The sequence below is a fragment of the Pyxicephalus adspersus genome, chromosome 2 (genome assembly GCF_032062135.1).
Source record: "Pyxicephalus adspersus chromosome 2, UCB_Pads_2.0, whole genome shotgun sequence".
NCBI classification, from domain to species: Eukaryota; Metazoa; Chordata; class Amphibia; order Anura; family Pyxicephalidae; genus Pyxicephalus; species Pyxicephalus adspersus.
The window spans coordinates 137,022,978-137,046,946 of NC_092859.1; the positions used below are offsets into that span (position 1 = coordinate 137,022,978).

A 23,969-nucleotide genomic window follows, 5' to 3' on the forward strand; every position below is an offset into this window, starting at 1 on the left:
AGTAATCTGTGCTGTGTGGGGCACTGCGAGAAGTGGTGCAGGAATGGTGAAAGGTTAGACTCCATTACATTTGCTCACCATGCGAAAGGAGTGTGTGGAATAAAGAGTCTTGGTGACATTTAGCCAGACCAAGATGTAACACTTGTCACATTGTTTCATTCTTCCTCATGTCCCCAGACACCTATTTCCATTAAAACTGTCTTGTCTTAGACAGGATTATAAACCTTGAACTTAGAGGGGGCTCTGTGGATGGACAGTGACTGGAGAGGAGAGGGATGCTCTGTCTTTCCAATAAAGCGACCCCTATAAATCGCGGCTTTAGTGCTCTCTCAATCATCTCTCAGTAAATGGACTGTGAGCCTGGAGCTCAGGGACAGGCCAGCCGCGGGTCTGCAGGTTTATGGGCCATTTGACTCTGGCTCTGATATTTCATATAATTACCATTTATAAGACAAGCACCATTGTCTCCCAAAGTTTAATACAAGTCTCAGGGATGTGCAGATGGAGGAATCGTGGTAGGATTCCAGGTAAATGCATGAATTACTCTCTGAGGCCTGTGTCCACTAAATGATGCAATTTCTGTTTCCAGTAGAGCAATCAGTTACCAGAAAGCAAATGGTTAACTCGAAATATCTTATTTGCCAAATTAGCTATAGTTCAGCTTTGGAAAACAGCAGTCAGGCTGATCTTTACTGCACAAAGGGATAGGCGATGTCCATGTGCAATAAAATTGACTTACCTGCCTGTTCACTGTTATGGGCTGGTGGGATATATTTTATTTCGTCCCAGCCAATTAGTATGCTTGAAGATCAGCATTTCAGAACGGAGGAGGAAGAAGATGGCGGTGCCTGTGATGGAACAGGGACAGGTAAGTGAAAATAAAAATGGCAAAAAAAGTTTCACCTATTATTCAACTTTAATTATTATGCAATGAACTCATGTTAAGCCAAGTTAAAGGCAAACGTCAGGCAGATGTGAACATCACAAATCAATGAAGGTACCCTTAGACATGAATGATCATCAACAAATCCTTAGTAGTCAGGATTGGGTAAAGGTCCCTTTAAAGCGAACCTGTCATAAGAAATATATGGAGGTTGCCTTTTTTGATCTTTGAAAACATCAAAGTGGCCATTTTTATTTCAAAATCAAGACTGTTTATTTTCCAAATCAAGACTGTTGTGTTTTTTGATCTCTTAAGATATACATGATGCTTGCCAAAATTGAAAATAGTAACCAAACCATTCCTGCAGGGCTTTCTGAGTGCTTGCCAGGAAATAGCAGCGGATACCAGACACTAAACTACAGAGCAAAAATGGTATAGACACTTGGTGACCACCCTGATGGTGCCTGTATTGATCTGTCAGTGATTTTATTAACGGGATAAGTTCTACAAAACAACAATAATGGGGCCTGATTGATCCTAGGGCACCACTGACCCGGGGTTGTTTTGCTATCTCTGATGTTGGGTTAATATTTATTCTCCTGACCAATGATGCAGGAGAGTTTCTACATATATTAGGCTATGTACTCACATCCAATTTCTGTCACAGCAACTACCTTTTAAGTTTTCTGTGACACTAGAATAACAGAATACTGTATACACAGCACTGTTGAGTTCTATGAATATGGGAAAGGGGAGGGCAAGCGGCAGGTACCCCACTGCATCCTGCCCTAAAGAAAGTTACCATGGTCATCCCTGGTCAATCGTTTATGGCGGATCGTTAAAACACATTGAGGACCATTGTACACACACCAGATTTTCACTTAAGATGAATGGTCGTGACAGATATCTAGTATGTGTACCTAGCCTAACTTCTCTGTATGATGCCACCAAACAGTGTGATGGACAGGGAACTGGCCCTTTGTTTAATACATTTGGGACTCCTCCACAATCCTGTCTAAAAATTTAGCTTTAAGGTGATCCCAATCAAAGTAATCTAATCTGAGAATGAGGTGGTTGTTGGGTTTCATGCAAATTGTTTGCTTTCCTATTTCGATGAAAACAATCTTTTAGTTAGATCTCTGCTGTTGGTGTAGGGGATTGCAATTGTAAAATGTATGCTCACGTCAAATACACTATTGATAAATAGCTTTGGAAGATATATAAATTCTTGAAGTTTTTACTGCTACGTATTTCTTTATCAAACATTACATTACTTACACTTTACATTAATTGGTATTTGAACTTTATCTACAATTTCAGATATAGCATTACACACACATATCAGACACCCAAACTCTTAAATCTCAGCATGTGTCAAGCCATGTAATTAACCATGTGGTTTCTAACCCCAATGCATTCAAAATATTGGTATGAAACACATTATCCTAAAACTCTGCCCAAACAGGTTTATGAAACATGTAATATTAGCTGTATAAATTAAATGTACTTAGAGCTGTAGAACCAAATGAAGTTATTGATTGAATTATTATGTTCTGCTTCCCAGCCTTTTGATATGTATATTATACACATTTTTACTGTTCAGGTTCTGTGACCTTTGATCCCTTAAGTTGTAAACTGACTTTATTTACTCTTCCTAGAGACCCCAGGACATTAATCTATGGTATATCCATGCTATATAAATAGAACAGCGACATTGTACACCGAGATTATATACATGGAAATGTTTTATTATTTAATATGTTGATGTCAATATTTCCTTGTGTGTTGTTAGGCTGCAACTTCAGGGTTTGTTCATATAAATTGACATGTATTCTGCAGCCAACTGTAGGGAAAAAAAGACAATACAATCTTATCAATATGACCTGTTCACACCAGTGCAATGTGTTGTGACTTTTATGCTGCATTTGTCTATGTTGATCTGCTTTCTGCATTCAGGTCAGCTAAACTAAATCTTTAATCCATGGTGAAGGATAAACATACCTTTGTGTATGCTGGTTCAGAAACATGTTTCAATATATATAGGAGACAAAAGAACTGAAAAAGGTTCGCAAAAGGGACAATTATTTAGTTGGCACTGAAAGTGAAGCAGATTGGTGCTGCCAAACGAAAATGATATGTTTTCTGGTCCCTTTGGCAAGTGTTTGGGTTTTTCTCTTGTTGAAAGGGGTTCACCCTTTATAATGGCAGTAATGATTGACATAATGAACTGTAACTAAAGAGAAGTTGTCCTTATTTTATGTTACTCTGACCTGACTGATTTGTATTTAAGGCAAAGCACTAATAATTTTATACCATCCTTCCACTTACAGAGCCAGCCTTTCCAAATGTTGACCACCAATGAAAGATATCGTCTAACCATAGACTACTAGGACCGAATATTGCAAAGTATCATACAAAATAATAGCTAACAGCCTAATACCACAAGTAATGATTGGCAAATTTTAAAGCAAGATTATTGTTTTCTATTTTATGCATAAAAATATTTTGTCTTCGTAAGTTATCAAGGATTTAATTTATTTTTTATATTTTTATTGAGTTTAAACAGTTCTCAGGTAGACATTACAGAACCATTACAGGGTAGTCATTTGGCTAAAAGTTAACAAAAATAAGCAGAAAATTTTTCAGTATACCACATTTTTTAAAATTAGCAATAACATACATTATGTTATGTGTCCTCAACAAAAGTGCAACAGGAATGAACACCAGTTATAGGAACTGTACTTAACATCTAAATCAATGTATTGTGGGTTGGATTTGAGAAAGCGTATGAGAGGGTCTAGGACGATATTAAAAAGCAGTGGGGACAAAGGACAACCTTGGCGGGTTCCTCCCTGCATACATAAGGGTTGGCACAGCTGATTATTTACTATCGGGGAGGTTGAAGTATTTGTATATAGAAAGCCAACATATTTAAAAAAAATTAGAACCAAGTTCCCTGTGAGGATTGAATTTGTAATAGATACCGTGCACTGGAGAAATTTGACGGAGCACTAGTTAGTGGAGATATCAGGCCTCTTGGTTAGTAGGTGGACAAAATCAATTGGAGGTTGGACATCCAGATATGTCAGATCTAACTTTACATCTGGTAATTAATCTATGAAATACTGGGTCAACCAGTCCTTATGGTTTTATGTTTGACCTATTTTTTTTACATTCTTTAAAGGGTTAAGTTATACATTAAAGTATAAAAGGAGGAAGGGAAAAAAAACACAAAAAGAACAAGTACAGCAAACAATTATGGAAATACCCATTTGTCCAATCACAGAAGAAAAGGACATACATGCCAATAAAGGCAAAAAAATGTAAAAAATCTAGGGGGAGTGAACACCTGACAAACACATAATGGACATGAGATATGAAAAAATGGGAAGGATGTGACCGGGTGTCACACTTCTTCCTTGCTATAGCACAGACGCGTCTCTCCTGTGCATGCAGGTAGTTCTGACTCTGGGCGTGCCTACGCTAGCAAGCTTTAAAAGCTTCAACGGCCAAACAGGAAATAGCCTCTTAATCACCCCTGGCTATTTAGCTAGCTCACACACTGCACTCTGTGTTTGTGCAATGTGTCTTCATTGTGCGGAGCCTCTAGTTCTGTGAGCTAGTTCCTATTCACCTGGTGCATAATTCAGTGTTTGCTCTGTTCAGCTCCTGCATTAACTCCTCGCTGTCCAGTCTGTTGGTTCCCAGGCAGCTTCCCTGTGCTGTTTCAGTGTTCCTGTCTGTCAGTGGATATCCCTGAGTCACCTGTACCTCCTTTTGCTTCCAGCGTCTTCTGTGTTCCCTGCGCCCGCAGTGGACCCTGTGTCACTAGTGTCTGTCTCCTGGATCCCTGGCATATGACCTGACCTCTCTTGCTTGCTGTCTGCCTCGATCCTGGCTTTCCTTGACAATCCTTCTGCTTTGTGATTTGGTACCGTGTTTTGCTCACCTTGGTGTGCCCAAGGACCACAACCTGGCAGTAACCAGCGGCGCAACATTCTCACCATCAGAGGCCCTGGAGAAAACCTGGTTACTGCGCTTTGGCCCTTCTCAGGGCTCACACCACCACCGTTCAAGCCATAGCACCCCCTAGTGGTCCTGTATCCCTGTGCGTGACACCAAGAATGAGAAGCAAGGGGAAATTGCAGTGGAGCAAACTCACTGAAATAGTGTGTGCTACAAACAGAATAACAAAACACATCAAGGGGGGGTTCCTGCAATAACAGTTAAAAGTTCATATAGGGACCACAGTCTGGGTGTTAAAAAATCTCTCTTTGGTGCCTTAAATGAAAGATGTGTTTGGCCTGTCATTAGAAAACCTCAGTGATCCAGCAAACCTGTAATGAATTTGGTCACCAACTAAAAGCATCTGCCAAAAAATAGGAAATTATTTTAAGAAGTCCATTTCAGGTTTGCTGGATCACCCAAGGTAACCCATAATAGTCTATCTTTCCCAGTTATTGAGATCTTTATAAAATCAGGTCCATTGCTAGGTCAGATTAGCCAAGACCAGTACTATACTGGTATCTTGCTTCTGAAGGAACTAGTTAATTAAGTGAGCACACATTACATTTGTATAAAAAGTTTATTGGTACAGAGAAAGTAAATAATTGTGAAGGACATACCATCATAACCCCTAATAATAATATGGATTTTTATAAGAGGAAGCCACTCTTAGTTGCCTTGTGGGAAAAGAGTAAACCTGAGTGTCAGTAAGCTTAAGAATAAAATGTCACTCAGTCCCCTTCAAACCAAAATTGTCAAATGTCTAAGTGAGCAAAAGCCCCCGAATTCCAATATTGATATGGCACTTGTAAAGGTAGAAAAATCTGGAATTCCTGGAAGACCATGCACAAACTGAAGACCACTGTGAGTAAAGTTGATTTGCGTGGCAAATGAGACCCATACATTCCAATGTCTGCAGAGAGAGTACACCCTCCTTAACACATAACCTATTAAGATGTTCTTGCAAGAGACATGCGTAACAGTCAATTTCCCAAAAGTCCCTTACATTCTTCTTCAGAGATGCCATATGAAGCCATATGTTACTATGGAGCACATGCCTGTATGCTATGGCCACTTCTCCTGGCACTGAACGTTTAAGCAAAGTGCACTGCGTATAGGATAGGACAGAGGCTCTACTGAACCAATGAGTTCACACCATCAATTCATCCTCACTCTTGGCTGTTCTGTGCACGACGTTCCTCCAACGCTCTACACACCCACATGGACACCACCTCAGTGTTTCCATCATCAAACTGGACAATAAATGGATGGCCCTGTAAGAAGAAGAAGATCATATTATTCCTTAAGCACATATAGTATTTTAACAAATAATACTACATATAGCAGGACATGACATAGTAAGTATTATATCTTTTCTGCTCTGCACAAATAAGTGAGAAAGAAAGACAACATCTTTGAGTTACAGGTGTGAGATTATAGTACATGAGTACCCTATCTTACCATGCTTTATTGGTTAGATATATGTGTAAAAAAGCTATTTCTCACTACATGTATAACAATGTAAAAAAATAAAATAACGTTTTAATTAACTTTAAAATAACTTTAATTAGACATTCTTTGCAAATAATAATCAACAAATTTTTTTTTTATTAAATAATTTAAAATTTTTATCCATTTGATAGAAAACATAATAAATGGGTTAGCAACAGAAGAGTTCCAGTAGGACATTGACTGAAATTAGTGGCCCACTGTTACTTGTGTATAAACACATTGCTAAAGTTTTTGCTGTATATATATAAGCAGGCATTGCATCATCTGGTTTTGTCAATAAGTATCTTTCGCCAGCTTTACCCACCAATAAATACATTAAAATCTCAGCATTTGATAGTTTTGTTTAATACCTAAAACATTGGGGCTTTCCATCCTTTTAAAAATATGTTCTTGCTTTTAGTTGAATCACTTTACTGTCCCTTTTTTACAGTAGGATCCTACAGCTAAGTTGTTTTCTTGCATTTGACTTCTGTTGGAAATGCACAGCAAAAGCAAGTCAGTAAACTTGTCCTTTGTGATCTAGCATGGATGATTCTGATGCTGCATTTTTTCTGCTTTGCTTTGTGCTTCTGTGGACCTATCAGTTCCTATTGAGATGTATTGGCACTGTTGGATAAGCCGGTCAAACACAGCCTTTTGCGCTCCAATGCAGGTGTCAGTGCTATTGCTGCATTTGACAACAACTCACATTCACAATAGTCCCTTGTGTGTCAGTAATGATGGGTTTGCAGGATGTGTACTAACAACATTGAATGGTGATGGTACTTTCCCGATAGCAGATGACAGACTGGTGTCAAGCAGCCATCACTTGACCCCATCATCTCGTCCTGGAAGGATTTCCTGACCTTTAAGTCACAGTATTGTCTTCGTCTGCAGAATTCTGGAAACTTAGACTGTGTATTTTAAGTAACCACTCCTCCTCCTCCTCTTAATGAGGTTATGACCAACCGCTTATTATAATTGCTTCCAACTCCTTTTAATTTTCAAGCTTATTAATCATAAGAAGAGTTATTTAAAATTGCATAAATTAATCTTGGATTAAAAGACCATCAAGGCCTAGAAACAATTAAGAATATGCATGGAGTCCCAGGGGCAGCACAGTGTCTGATTTTAGCAGTCAGGTGGGCCTGGTTGAGCGGGCCGCAAGATGATTAATGCACACAGCATTTCAATAAGACTTTCAGAAATGCCACTTGCTGACCCTGGGACTGTATTGCTTTCCAGAGATGAGAGGTGGTTAGTGAACTCTGCCAAAACTACATGTACGATCTGAAGCCTCCTGACATGCTGGGGTCAATTAGAGCTAAATAATAATCATATTACTTCATATTAGCAAATGGTACTACTTTTGTGTATTAAAAAATTGTTAGAAGAGAATCTGTTTACAGAAATACTATCCCCTTTAACCAGGGTTATATATTCTCACACAAGCAACTGTAGAGTGCAGTATGAATAATCATTGAACATCCTTGTACTACATATAGTAGGAAGAACGATGTTCCATGGCCTAAACTTTCTCAGACAGCGGGAAGCAGTGCAGTAATTGTTGATTATAAATAAGCCATTCCTTAAGGATAAGTCTACATTAGTGTTATTTCAATTCTTTTTATACTCTCCATATTATACATTGGGCCTGATTTATTAAAGCTCTCCAAGGCTGGAGAGGATACACTTTCATCAGTGAAGCTAGGTGATCCAGCAAACATGGAATTGATCTGGTCCAGGATTGAAAACATTTGCTAACAAATAGCAAATGAGTTAAGAAATCCATTCCAGGTTTGCTGGATCACTCAGCTTTACTGATGACTGTGTATCCTCTATAGCCTAAGAGAGCTTTAATGAATCAGGCCCAATAATTGAAGCTGTGATTATAGAAATATGGGCTTGCCGTTGCAAACTTGTTTTCAAGGTACAAGTGGTGATCCAAAAGAAAGCCTGACATAAAGCAAACATATAGCAAGTGAAATCTAAAAAAACAAAACTAGCTCAAAAAGATGAAAGAACTGGTGTTAAATGTAACTTACTACTAACTCCTCTAGCTCTTCTTCTGCTTCCCTGCTACAGCAGTCTGACCACTGTTGGACATGTTACCCCCTCACTGCAAGGCTATGGGTAATGCACTTTAAAGGAGGACTGAGCTCACAAATCAGGAATTTGGACAGCAAAAAAAGATTGCAGGCAGCTGCATAAGCAAGAATTTGGCTAAATGTTTCTAGTTTAATCGAAACTAAATGCAAATATTAATAGTAATAAACATTTTTCAGTTAAAAAACAAAATGCATGCACCAATCTATGTGCCACCTATGAAGCACAGGTGGCATGTGGATTATTAGAAGGCAGGTTTTTACTTTTATTTTTTGTGAACTTTCCATTTTATTGATAACTAACACATAATAAAAACAGAAAATACATGCAAAAAAATAATGTTTTTTCCCCAAAATCCCTGATTCCAATAGGCCAGGTGGCTTCCGGGTTCAGAATGAATCAGGCCATTTGTGGGACAAGTTTATTCGTTAAGAATTGTTGGGAGATTCAATTTCAATATGTTCAACAGGAAAACTTTTTCCTAGAACAGACCCTGTTAGCCCATCAAACTTTTAATGTATACAACCATGTTTTTTTATCTTGTTCGAAACAAACAGTCTTTGCTGTGATCTTTTTTACATTAAAGACATCTAGAAAGCTTAGTAGGGACTTGTTTTATAGTTCATTTATAACTTATTCAGAATATAAAAATTGTTTAATGTCAATAGTCTGAGTACAGGGGCAACCTAACATGTATGTATCTTAATTTAAATTCAAGTTAAAAGAATAAAAATTTGGCTTTTAGATCGTGTATGATTCTCTTCAGGGCATTAGACTAGCGACCACCTATGAAAAATCAAAATAACCAATAATGTGTCCTCCAAGAAAGATCTCCTGTCTCTGAGTAAAGAAAATTTTAGGACAGGTGATCTTTAACAGGCCCAGTCTGTTTGTCTTCTTTTACAAAAGTAATAATATCACTACTAAAAGCAGTCAGACGTTTAAGTGGATTCCCTGTCGGGTGAGTGAATTGGGACCTCTGAGTAGGAAGTCAAACACAGATACAAGGTTCTGCAATTACTGCCTCCTTATCTCAATCACACTCTTTCACATACAGATCCCTCAGTAGGTTTTACAAAGTAACAGTAAGGCCAGACTGCTTGTCACAGCTGAACCCACCTATCACATAGGAATGCATGTTAAAGGTGCTAAAAGACCTAATCATTTCTGCTTCCCTAAAATAAAAAATACAATAAAAAGAAAGGTAGAGGATGGCTTTGTAAGCACTGATGGCCTGAAGTGCACAGAACAGGTATAAAAGATCAGGGGTTTAGTAATAACAAAGGGGTAGAATGGTGGCTCATTGGCTAGCACTCATTAGCCTCGGCACTAGTATCTGGGCCAGGACACTTTCTGGAATTAGTATGTTCTCTCCCTGTTTCCATGGGGCACTCCAATTTCTTCTCAAATTCCAAATATAGCTTTGGCATGGACTATGGTATGGACATAAGATTGTGAGCTTCTCTGATGGATAGCTAGTGACTAGACTGTTGAAAACATTATGTAGAATGCTGTATACATAGAAGGCATAATATGAGGATAATATACAATAATACTGTGTAGGTATGAGGATAGTAATTATATATAAAAAAAGTATTAAGGGGACAAACAAAGCCATTGGTTATGGCCCAGTCCATAGCACCGAATACAGAAATGCTGTAACTGGTGAGTTATGTTGGCCATGAGAATATCATAAGAAGACACCAACTACAAAGTAAGCACAGTCTATGACTCTTTTTTATTTGCAGTTACATTTTTAGGAGGGAAGGGGGTCCACCCTCACTTATTTCCAGACCCTGCTGTAGAAAAGAGGGTAGCTCAACACATTGTTCCATGCAAGAAAGAATGAAGATCATTACTCCTACTAGAGTAAGCAGCAAATTCTTACCATTAGTTCTTCTGGTGCTGGCCTTTCTTTTGGCTGTTTTCTCATGCTATAAAAAAGAGGATATTGTGAATTATAGATTACATTTCACACACAATGAAAGCAATAGAGACATACAGCGTTCTCCCCAGGTTCTTTTAGCAGGGCGCACCATCCAGAACTTTTCAGTAACCACACGCTGTTTTGGGGAGGTTACTGAAAAGTTGGGTCACAATACAGGGGTCCTGGACCGTTGGGGTATTATAAAAAGATGATGGAAACATAGGATATACTAAAGAGGAAGGGCATTGTAAAGTTGGAACAATTTTTCATGTGTTTTCCTGTCCCCTTTTTTGACCATCCGGCTACAGAGAGAATCTATCCAGCAAAATAAATTCTGGGGAGAACCCTGCTAACTTTACATTTTCAATTGTAATGAATATATTTTTGTTCAACATATAACATTTTGTTACAGCAGCAATAGCCATGACAATCCTTCACTGGCCTTCATTGTGGCTCATTGAAAAGATTAATAAGCAGAGGTAGTTTGTAAAGGCACATATAAAACGTAAGGGATTCATAGAACTGACTTTCCTCTGGCATTTTCATTGACACCATAAACACAAATATTTTAAAAGTATATTTCTGGGAGCAGTGCAATAAAGACAGATTTTGAAACCTGGTGTCTATACATCACCCTACTTTACACAAAGTTACATGTGCTCGGCAACTACTTAAATGACTAGACAAAGTGTTAAAAAAGGCCCCAAAATAATGGTGATAGAAAATGATCTATTCTTTACGGATTACTAATTTCTGTCCTCTGGGAAATGCAGAGCAATGCACAATACAGCCTTCTACCAGCCTGAAACTCTGCTCCGCTGCTACCAATATTGCTGGAAATGGAGTTGTTGCTGTTTAATAGTGCAGTCTTCCCTGGGGAGAAGCCATTATAAAACGTCAGATTAGGGCAATACATGGACAGCCATGATGTCTCCTAATTTCACGTTCAATAGAAGTAACGTAGACTAAAGTGCACTGGAATTACAGCATTCTTACCATTGAGTGATGAAATGTATAAATGAATCAGAGAATTCACCAACGGGAAGAACAGGAGAATCCTACAAAATCAAGAACAACAACATGTCATCAGTGGAAAAGGTGCATTGTTGTTGCACACCTAATATGTGCAAAGGTAGAGTAAAGGCACTCCCTTCTGTATCTTTTTTTAAACCCTAGTAAAAAGTATGTGAGATCGATGTGTTCTGTTAAATTGCTGGTTTAATAAAACAAAGCATCACCAAACCTTTCAATAATGACTTAATCCAGTACTGATATGTTAACCCCATTTTTCTGCAGTTAGAGAATTGTCACAAATAACTGGACGGACAGAGGCACGGCTGCTGTTGTCTAATAGACTTTGATGAAAAATGGGGCTAGGGGAAAAAAAAAAAGATGGGTGAATTTTATGATGTCCCAGGTACCATCACTGACATCTGGTAAACTTCTAGATCATGGATGGGATAGTAAAAGCAGTGCACACACAAATACACAGATACATTATTGGGTAGAGAACCCTTTAGGAGAGATGCTGATGGACAAATAGACATCTTGGAAGTAATGCAGAGACATCATAAAAACCTAATCAACTCTGGGGCCTTCAAGGGCCCTCCCAGATGGTTTTGTATGCAGTTTTAGGACAAAAAATTTGTGGGGCTGGAGTTGTGATTTATAGCTGACCTCACCAAAGCCAACTTTTATAAATATTCCATATTTCCATTGTATTGGAGTTACATTCCTAAAATGTGGTTACATGACAGGAAAAACATGTAGGAGAAAAGAGGGTCTTTCCTTTTATGTACTTTCGTAGGATGGTAATTTCTAAATTACCATTATTATTTGCATTAAATTTTAAACCATCCTCACTTTATAGCTTTTGCTCACCTAAAGCAAAATTTAGCACATTACTGTACTGTAAAAGTGTGTCTGTGAAAAAGCAAACATGCAGTAATCTCTGCCATACATGTGCATCTCCCCCCAATACCTGAAGCCAGAGATCCAGTGTCCACCATATACTCTGTGATGAGCTGACAACATCGTGTCTCTGATGGACTAAAATCCCAACCAGTGTTACTAGCCCTTTCTAATAATCTGTTCTAATCTGCTAGACCACAAAACACCAGATGAAGATGCAGTACAACGTAAAAGACGTGGGCAGATCTAATAATGTTGAAACAGATTTTACTGCAGCAGGGGCATAGTGTTGTCAGTTGTGTGATATCATACAATTAGGTCCATAAATATTTGGACAGAGACAACTTTTTTCGAATTTTGGTTGTGTACATTACCACAATTAATTTTAAATGAAACAACTCCGATGCAGTTGAACTGCAGACTTTCAGCTTTAATTCAGTGGTTTGGACAAAATGATTGCATAAAAATTTGAGAAACTAAAGCCTTTTTTTTTTTTTTTTACACAATCACTTTATTTTAGGGGCTCAAAAGTCATTGGACAAATAAAAAAGCTGAAAATAAAATGTTCATTTCTAATACTTGGCTGAAAACCCCTTGCTGGCAATGACAGCCTGTAGTCTTGAACTCATGGACATCACCAGATGCTGGGTTTCCTCCTTTTTATTGCTCTGCCGGGCCTTTACTGCAGCGGCTTTCAGTTGCTGTTTGTTTGTGGGCCTTTCTGTCTGAAGTTTAGTCTTCAACAAGTGAAATGCATGCTCAATTGGGTTCAGATCAGGTGAATGACTTGGCCATTCAAGAATATTCCACTTCTTTGCTTTATTAAAGTCCTGGGTTCCTTTGGCTGTATGTTTTGGGTCATTGTCCATCTGTATTATGAAACGCCTCCCAATCAATTTGACTGCATTTAGCTGGATTTGAGCAGAAAGTATGTCTCTGAACACCTCAGAATTCATTCGGCTGCTTCTGTCCTGTGTCACATCATGGATAAACATTAGTGTCCCAGCTGTTCCATGCCTTCTCCATACTTTTTTCTTGCCAACATTCTGGTAAAGGTTGATCTTGGTTTCATCTGTTCAAAGAATGTTTTTCAGGAACTGTGCTGGCTTTTTTAGATTTTTTTTTTAGCAAAGTCCAATCTTGCCTTTCTATTCTTGAGGCTTATGAGTGGCTTGCTTCTTGCAGTACACCCTCTGTATTTACTTTCATGCAGTCTTCTCTTTATGGTAGACATGGATATCGATACGCCTACTTCCTGGAGAGTGTTGTTCACTTGGTTGGCTGTTGTTTAGGGGTTTCTCCTCACCATGGAAATGATTCTGCGATCATCCACCACTGTTGTCTTCCATGGACGTCCAGGTATTTTGGCGTTGCTGGGTCCACCAGTGCTTTGTTTCTTTCTCATGATGTACCAAACTGTAGATTTTGCCACTCCTAATATTGTAGCATCTTCTCAGATGTTTTTTTTTCTGTTTTTGCAGCTTAAGGATGGCTTGATTCACCTGCATGGAGAGCTCCTTTCACCTCATGTTGTCTGTTCACAGCAAAAACTTCCACATACAAGCACCCCCCTAAAATCAACTCCAGGCCTTTTATTTGCTTAATTGATCATGACATAACGAAGGAATTGCCCACACCAGCCCATGAAATGGCCTTTGAGCCAATTGTCCAATTACTTTTGAGCCCTGAAATGAAATGATAGTGTAAAAAAAAGGCTTTAGTTGCTCACATTTTTATGCAATCTTTTTGTTCAACCCACTGAATTAAAGCTGAAAGTCTGCAGTTTAACTGAATCTGAGTTGTTTCATTTAAAATAATTGTGGTAATGTACAGAACCAAAATTCGAAAAAAGTTGTCTCTGCCCAAATATTTATGGACCTAACTGTATGTATTTGGCAGCACGGTGGCTCAGAGGTTAGCACTCTGGCCTTTGCAGTGTTGGGTCCCAGGTTCCAATTTTGGCCAGGACACTATCTGCATGGAGTTTGCATGTTTTCCCCATGTTTGTGTGGGTTTCCTCCCACATTCCAAAAACATGCAGTTACGTTAATTGGCTCCCCCCAAAAAATGAACCTTAGACTGTATTAAAGACATATGACTATAGTAGGGACATTAGATTGTGAGCCCCTTTGAAGGACAGCTAATGTAAATACTGTATAATAATAATAATTATATATATATATATATATATATATATATATATACACACACACATTTTTTATAACTATGTGCAGGGGGGCTGCATTTTTATTTCTTAAATCCTTTTATGTTACTGCCAATAGGAACCTCACTACAGTAGTAATTGGAAGGTTGTTCCAAGAGTAGCAATCAAAGAAAACATTTTTTTTTTTAAATTCAAGTTAGGGAAAGGGGTACAATTTTCTCAAAATTATGTGATTTTATACATTGTGTTATGTGTGCCACTGAAATGCAAATTTTACAATGCACTTTAAAGGTTTTGCGAGCATTTTATGAAAGTCTATGAAAGTATATTAAGGTATGAATTTAGAAATGCGTTACATATTCATCACTGAAAATTGATTAAAAAGAATGATCATGTATCTATACAACACTGCTGATGTTTTTGTAAAATGCTTATAATTTACAGCCATGCCAAGGACCAGATGGAAGAGCCCAGATTGTCCACAGGAAGACAACTGGGATCATTTGCAAATGTAGGACAAGTATTGCCAATCAAATTCATTGTCCAGCTAAAATCTGTGTGCAAATATACAGTGTTCACCTAGGCATGTATATATGGCACACCAATTTTTTTGCTTTATCCTTAAAAAAAAATTAAAAAATGATGTGTGTATTTACAAAATGAAGTGTAATATAAATGTTATCAAGAGTTTAGTTACAGGTCTTATAGTTTAGTTACATGTCTGCTAAATAAATGTTTTAGGTGATAGGACAATAAATAAACTTTATTGAGCACAATGTATAGTGATTATAAGCTTTATTGTTGATCAAATATGTGAATTGTTGATAAAGTAACAGTGATGTGCTTCAAATGTGACATTTGCCCCATTTCCTTACTGTGTAGTAATTTGCACATACACTTCTTAATATATGCAGTCAGGTTAAGGATATATATAAATAAGTCTGTATTGTAAGGTTCATTATAATTAAAGCTTTATAACAAACACCATGTAAAAACTTGTACTGGGTGTTAGTGGCTCCCAAATAACAAAAAAAAAAAATATATAAAAGTGTACGGAATTAAATGTATAGTAAGTAAGTAAGTAAGTGAGACCTGAATAGGATTCCCTATTTGGTTCTCATAGGGCTATGCAGACAATAGAAGTTGACTTGTATTGGTTAGAGCCTTTTTTTCTGCTATTGGTTTCATTAATTAGTCCCCGAGGATATATGACTGCAGGTAAAACCACAACTCACAACACCTTGTCTACACAAAAGTGCTGACCACGCACAAGATAACAGTTGACAACATATGACAGTCAACAGGGTGGCATCACACTGACATCTGATTACTAAATATACAAATAATTGCTGTGGCCCAATTATCAGGGAAACAAGTGCTGTAATTACAAAAGGACAATTAGTGGGAACCCTTATTAAGGATTTTGTTTATCACATTAACACATGGTTCATCCAGCACAGTCAGAGAACAATGCAAACCCTAACTGGCTCCTCAGCAATTTAAACACAGAACGGACCAGATGACTGGTCCAATTCTAGTGCACAGAATATTGTATATATGCGCAGGAATATTATAGCTGCATTTAGTAAATATGGCCCATTTCAGCCAGCAGGCTGTATGGGTTGCTGAGAAGCACTAGGGTATGTGGTACGATCACTAAGCCTCAGTGGTGACTTTTATCTACCAGAATTGCAGCTCATAGAGCAATGAGCATGTGTGTAACCAACAGGTCGTAGAGCAGTGAGCTGAGATGACGCCATGCAGCAGCCAAAGAGCTGGACACTGATCTGCAAATGCAGGCACATACACAAAGGAAAACAATTTCAGCATGTTACAGATAAAGAAATGAATACAATCTATTGCTGCAGTTATAAAATAAACACCCCTCATTCAACTCCATTCATAGCAGCAAAACATAGGAGTAAAAGGTTGCGTGATCTGCCACTTGCATGAAATGTGTTAGAACCATTAGGTTGGTACTAGATGTGAGGAAAGAATGGGAGGGAGTAGAATTTTTTTACTGAACTCTGAATTTAATTAATAATATTATAATTATTAGTACTACATAGTACGGTATTTATATAGCACTAACATATTATGCAGCCCATCCATAGTCTTGTCACCAACTGCCCCTCAGATGGGCTCACAATCTAATGTCCTTACCTCAGCCATATGTCATTACCACAATCTAAGGTCAAGTTTTTTTTTTGGGTGGGGGGGAGCAAGTTAACCTAACTGCATGTTTTTGGGATTTGGGAAGAAAACCAGAGTCTCTGGAGGATATCCACACGAACTCCATGCAGATAGTGTCCTTACCAGGATTCAAACCTGGGACCTAGTGCTGCAAAGTCTATAGTGATAGCCTTGAGCCTGTATATTTCCAATTTGGATGAAACTAAGTATTGTTTGATCCCAGATAGGTACTTCGCTCTCCATGACATCATCCCCACAATCAACATGTCTGTGACAAGCTAAATGTATTCGTCTTGCAATAGGTACAGGTGAGAACTTCCTGCTGGAGTGACAGAGAGCTGTACACAAATGCAGTGATGGATCAAATCCTCTTCCACACTACTCATGGTGGAACGCATTTATCTTGGGTGTTGCTCTTCAACAGCTACCTGACCATGCAAATCTCTATTTTTCAGCAAAAACAACAACATGCAACTCTATAACATACAACTAATAAAAAGCAAAAAAAGTTTATAGGCTGAAGTTCTGAAATGACTTATTCATATTTGGGAATTCCACTTATGTCCGATTGCCTTCATGAAGATCACAACCACCTCCCATGCAAAAAAAAATATAAAGCAACATCTATTTAACAGATACATCAAATAAAAGCCCGTTTGCTTAACCACCCTGTTGCCATACATAGACAAATACCAAGGCAGAATATTAACATACACTATCGCCTCCATGTTCACCCAGCAGCACACTAACATGACACCCTCTATCCCTTATAAACATTATTCTACTGAAAAAACATTATGTCCACATGGAGATCCTGCTCTCTATACAACCCCAGCAGGCAGGCCTGAGCCCCAATTAATATTCTCCAGCCTTGTCGCTGGGGCCTAATACAACAGCTAGGATAAGTCTGCAGGGGACTCTAGAAAAGATGGGACTGGGGGGGTGACAGCAGAGGCCAAGCCATGTTAAACAGCTCCAAGCCTTGCCAATGAACTCTCTCAGAGGGTGTCGTCCATTGTGCTTCATTAGGAAACAAAATATAAGCTTTCCACTCCATTAGGAATGACTTTAGGAGCGAAAGCACATAAGTCTGAGACTCACCTCATCAACAATGCATTGCAATATCTGGAACGGCTGCGGAGAGAGAGACAAGTATTAACCTATATGCAATATCTCTACAGTAGAGTCATAAGAGACACAAAAAAAAACACCATTAATGCAATAAAAATAGCAAGATTAATCAACAGCAGAGAGCTCTTATAAAAACATTGATGTTGGAGCATTGCTATTATTTCTAATGGTACCTAATCTAATACAGGCAGTTAAATGTTTGTTTTTTCTTCAAAATGCAATTTGCAAAGTTTAAAACAAGGCAGTGGAGCATGCAGGAAGAATCAGCCATCAGGAAAAAAAGAAAAGTGAATTTTTTCCACCCCCCCCCCCTTCGCAGTTTGCTCTGCTCACGCTCCCCCTGCTCGGACTCATAACACTTACCATTAAAGACCCATGGTTTTTCGGAATCTGGGGAGGAAAGTGGATAAAAAATATGTATATTAAATAAAAAACACAATAAATAACACACAAAGAAGAATAAAAGAATAAAAAAATGAGAGAGCGGAAAATATATAAAAAGGAGAGCGGATAGGAAAAAAGGCAATATGTAATTAGCATGTCATAATCAAAACATCTCACTAGGACACATTATGATCACTGGGAGAAAATGATTGTCTTGCTGGTGGCAATTTGTGGGCATGTGTTAACACAATTTACATAATGAAAATACACAAGTGTTAATAGCTCTTCTCTCATTTATGGGTGAAAGTCGGCAGAATGCTAATTTACCACAAACACTTTTTAGTATCCTCCAGGTTATATTAGAAAGAGGGAGGGAAAAAAAAACATAATCCATTTCGGAGGCAGAGCCGTTTCCGCTCCGTGTATAAATAATGTTTTATGCGGCTCCATCGTGAGCGCAGAGCTTAATGTGGCAATCATCGCTAATGTGAGGAAACTGGCTCTTTTTAAATTAAAAAACGATTTATTTAAAATTGAAATTAAATCATCGTCAGAAATTAGAATTTCTGGCCGCCTGCCAGGGCTGGCCTGGCGTGTCACCCCTGCCTAATTTCTGGCTGGGAGACACAAACTTTAATTATATCTCTGTAATGGGACAGGGATCTGGTGTGTGTAGAGGGGAAGGCCGAGGCTGCCAGAGGAAAAGGCTTTTCTGCTAAGGACTGTTGGAAAATCAAGTGAACTCAAGTGGGTGATCTACCCTCATTAGTAGAGGTGGCACGTTTAATATTTACAGTTTAGCTACGCCGGATGAAATTCAATGTCACTTTTTTTTTTTTTTGGTCACCAGCAAAATAAATCATATAAAAAGTTGACCAAAGGCCAGTGAAGCCTAAATGATTCTATTATTTGTATTGAAGAGTAATTAATTGTGTGTCCCTCTTTCTTTATAACACACAGCTGTTTCTGGGTTGTTTAAAACCTGAAATAATTACCAAGAGCTGCTAGCAAAAGAAGAATAATTCCTGCCATACACTAGCCGATGGGTGCACCACCATTCAATATTGATCCTCTGCTTGAATACCATTGTGCACCCATTGACCATTTAACCTGAAGTGCTTTCCAAAAACTGCCAGCCAATGGGATCATTCCCCAACATTGAAGCTAATAACCAGTAAAGCCGTGTTTAATTATAAATGGCAGGGAACGATTGCATTGGCTAGGGACTGCCAAAAAGCAGGCCGAAACAAAGAACAGGTATTTACAAAAATCCATTAAGAATCCCCTTATTTTTTATAAATTACCACTAGATTCAAATCCAATTTAAAGCTCCAAACCCACAATAAATAAATTGCTTGTTTATTTTCGGATGGATGATGGAAGTGAGACATGCTTCTATGCTTCCTCCTTCTGTGTAAGAGCTTTTCCTTTTAGATTCTTTTAACTCATCTAACCTTAACTAGCTTTATTTTATATAAAGTTCTTAAGTGCGTAAAGCCAAAGTAAGTAATCCTAAATGAATTTTGATTGGTTGCAAAGATTTCCAGCATTGAAGAATTAGCAATGATGAAAATACCACCCATATGGACAATAAAAGAGCATTTTAAAGCCTACAATGAGTTCATATTACTCCTTCCCCATACACGCACACTGCTTTTTCAGTGGAACTTAGCTTTTGAGTTAAGTTGTCACAACTTTTCATTTTTTCCTGTGTGTCATCCATTGATTTTTACTTTCCACTTTGTCGCACTTCTTTGGCATTTTTTTGATATGGCCACAGGTGTATAACAATATCTGCTGTGTCTGAGAAGATATGATTGCAATACAGAACCTCGGGAGACCTGTGTAGCACAAAGTCTAGCAGGTTAACTGCTCATAGCTCTCTGCAGAGTGTAGAAGTAAGCAGCTGATGCAGTTCAGTGCCTCCTGGGAATTTGACCACCAATATACTCTGCACAATTGATGTGTATGGTGGGGAATAAGGTGTCAACAAATATAGAAACTTTAAAAAAAATTGTGTTTTTTATCAAAAGATTAGGACAGCCTATATGGTAACATACTAACGTCATAACAGAGTAAGAGAACATTTTTTCCTACTAGCCTTAAAATTAATCTTCAACCAGATGTATATATTTCTCTTTACTCCGATGTCACAAACCCTTTTCATCTTTTGATCATTCTTCTTCCCACTGCGTTCTCTTATCTGTCGCTTCTATCTTGTTCATCAGATAATCTTCTATTCTCCCTACTGACACAATGCACGCCTGCATTTTATTCAAATAATTCTTAAAAACAGCTTAAAAAGCCGTTTGGAATAACAGAGAGCGTCGCCATCAATCAGTGCGGGGGAGGGCGAGGATTTCCGCTGGTAAGTGTATAAACAGCAGATCAGCTCTACAGAAGCAGTCATAAAAAACTCCATTAACTTCTGACAAAGAATGCAAATTAATCACAACATGGGGCTAGGTTGGAATTAGTGTGTGTTCTGATCACAGGCTATGCCTGGAGAGACCTCCCAAAGACCCCTGCCAAAGCTGAAAGAGCACCCTCGAGGATCCTAGGATAAGATGTACAGAAAACCCTTATAAACCCAGGCTAACATTCCAAGGACATATTCAACATACTGCAATGAAACACCAACCATACAACCATATGACATACCAACCTATGACATAGGTCAGCAGCTTGGAACACTGGGGCACTTGACATGGTAAATGTTCAGCAAGGAACAACTGAAATAACAGGTGCTATGGAAGCCAAGTGGTAAATAATTGACAGGTCTCTTCAAACAATCATGTTGAATGTTTCTGCAGGGTAAAACAAAGGGTATTTTTGTTAAACTAGAATCCTGCAGAAAAAGGTATGCACTCTAGGTATGTTCTTGCCAGTTAGGAAAAATGTAAAATTTCCGGGAGCAAGTTAAGTTACATTTTCCCTAAATAAAACCAGTTAACACTTGGACCTAACCCTGATATGTAAGACTGCACTACTATCACAAAGCAGAAATAAAGTCAAGGCAAGCCAAGGATGATGTAACTTTTGCACATGTGCAAGCAAGTATACAATCTTAAACTGCATACTCAAGCCAAATTCTTGTTGCTGGAAATGATCTTTTGTGATAATTTCCAGTAACACTATAACAAACTAGCACTGTACATACAGCAGTGTTCAGTTCTATAGAGATGGGAGAAAAAAGGATGAGCGGAAAGCAGCCCAATGCGTCCAAACCCTTAGGAAAAAACAGTAGTTGTCCCAAGGTGGGTCATTTAGTGATCTGCCATAGCAAATAGCTAAATGATGGAACTGATGCACACATACTAGAATTTGCCCGAGATGATCACAATTGTTTGTCTTTGGCGATAAATATCTAGCGTGTGTACAAATCAGTTTGAAGGAAGCTTAAGTATGATACTTCTGCAATAAAATGCCTTCTTGCAAGCATTTATTTTTTTTTTTTAAAGAAAGGTATACAATACAGGCCAACTGTATTAGTATATGTGTATGAAAGTAACTTTTTGAAGTTCCTAACACCGTCCAAATGGCCTGAACATCAATGTTTCAATCAAATTAACACCACTACCAATGCATATACTGCTGCCACAGTGTGAGCATGGTTACTGCCGACGCCTGGATAACCCTAGTGTTGAGTGTTGGGAAACTGCAAGGTGCTCCATAAATACACTTTACGGGAGTCTTGTAGATGCATCCAATTTGTTATTTGTACTCTGCCATGGCGGGCGCCTGGCACACTTGGGCACTGGGAACCTGATCTCGCAGCTCTGGCCTGAGGATGTGCAGCAGCATCTCAATCAGCCTGCAGGTGAAAGCTCTGTTACTCCATATGGAGTCGGGAAAATTAACAGCGCAGAGAAGACTGAGGCAGCAGCAGGGGGCAGGTGGGAGGAGGAGGGGAGCTACCATTCCTTTTGAAAAGAGGATAGGGAAAAATGAAAAAAGAAAAATGAAATTTGGAGATGAAAGGATAGAAGTAATGAATTAATGGGGTGTGAAAACACAGGCAGCTCGGCTGTAACAGGCAATATCCACTCACATATCTGATCAGCTCCTCTCTGGGGTATATTCATTTCATTTACTGGACGATTTCCACAGCCGGGCTCAAAGAGCCTTTCTTTCTTATTCTTAAAAATAACACTTCCTGATGTTCTTTAAATAACAATAGTTTCTTGGCCTAGCCTGCACAGCCATACTGTATGTGTGAAATACAAACAGGTCACACATATTACAATGTAGGTGCTTTTTATACAACACTGAAGAATTATACACTATATGAGGTGATGGGCTGCAGGGTAATGGCTTTCAGGCTTCAGGGTTTCGGTTTACTTTTTAGTCACCAGGGAAAGAAAGGGTGAATATAAAGCATCCTATATAAGATTATAGTTTAAGGTGTTTTATCTTAAAATTGCTAATAGTCTTTATTGGAATAACAATGTATACCTGATACTTACAATATGCCATTCATGGGATTAGCTAGCCTGTAAATGCAAACTTCACAGTATGTAAAATGGAAGGTTTAGGTGAGTAGTAAATGGCTAACACGTAAATGTTATAGAAATGGACATGTTTCAAGAGAGATGGTGGTGGTCATCGCTGGTCTACTTTTAGAGAAAGTTTACTGTTCTTCGAATGAGTACAAATCTACCTGGACATTTTAAAATTTGATGAACTTTACCATAAACCAAAAGCACTTCCCCAAAAAAGGGACAGTAAATGACATAGTATGGCTGTATAGGTTAACTAAGGTATTTGGTTTCAGGGTCTGTGTCTGGTCAGGGGTCCAAAATAAATCCTATTTTTGAAAATCCAATACAGCATTCAATCCCTTTTTAGATATTTAGTGCACATTGCGATTTGTCTCCAATCTACATTTTTAAAAATCAAATTTACTTTGTAGGCCAAGTTACAAGATAAAACCAGATACCTTTAGGTCAGCCGGATGCTGTTCTACCTCTGTACATTATATAACATCTAGACAGAGTTGTTTTACACATTTATAGAGCATCAATATTCAACAAATTTTGTTGGAAAAACACAGATTATCAGCAACTGTTTTCTCTACGCTCACTGAATTGTGGTAGGAGATTGCTTCCCGAAACAGACTCAGCAATACTGTGTAATTGTACTTACAGTCCACAGCAGAAGTCAAGATGGTTTTCTAACAGTGTTCCAGGGTGAGATCCCTGTATTTGCATTATAATAGTCTGTTAATAGCTGCCTGAGGAGATCTGCCTTTTCCCTCCTATAAATAACTAAGCAGAGCCGGAGGCATGTAGCAGACACTGTCTTCATTCACCAACAGCATGTGATTTTCCCAGGGAGCCCAATTCCTGGCAGCACAAATAGTGTCCAGTTTTTGCCTGGTGCTGCATGTGGACCAGGAACAAAATAGCCAGGTGCAAGTTCACAAGGGGCCAATGACAAGGCTTTAACCCATTCTTTGCTATATAAATTTGTTCTTACAACAAGGCAGATAATCAATAAATGAGAAACCGATGGCCCCTTTCTGTACATTCCCCAATACTTTACAGAAGAATCAGCCAATTTCATACAACCCACTGTTGCCAAATTCAGCTGGGTTATCACAGTAGTTCTGGTCAGTATAGATTACATATTCTTGTTTAAATGAAGATCACATTTAAATGGATACCAAGTCTAACATTCATACATTCACTGGCCACTTTATTAGGTACACCTATTCCACTGATTGTGAATGCAAATTTTATTATTAAAAATTATAATAAACAGTATTTATATAG

At 38.3% G+C, this 23,969-nt stretch overlaps 1 protein-coding gene across 1 annotated transcript in view; it reads right to left on the reverse strand.

The window, feature by feature from the left end:
* Window positions 1–5,449: 5,449 nt before the first annotated feature.
* MAP2K5 (mitogen-activated protein kinase kinase 5) overlaps window positions 5,450–23,969 on the reverse strand; it is a 96,368-nt gene continuing 77,848 nt past the window's right edge. The window contains exons 18-22 of the mRNA XM_072402587.1: window positions 18,175–18,201; window positions 17,782–17,814; window positions 11,409–11,470; window positions 10,374–10,419; window positions 5,450–6,162 (exon numbers count right to left, since the gene is read on the reverse strand). Coding sequence (XP_072258688.1) covers window positions 6,058–6,162; window positions 10,374–10,419; window positions 11,409–11,470; window positions 17,782–17,814; window positions 18,175–18,201 — 273 coding nt within the window. The 3' untranslated portion in view covers window positions 5,450–6,057. The remainder of the gene's footprint in view (window positions 6,163–10,373; window positions 10,420–11,408; window positions 11,471–17,781; window positions 17,815–18,174; window positions 18,202–23,969) is intronic.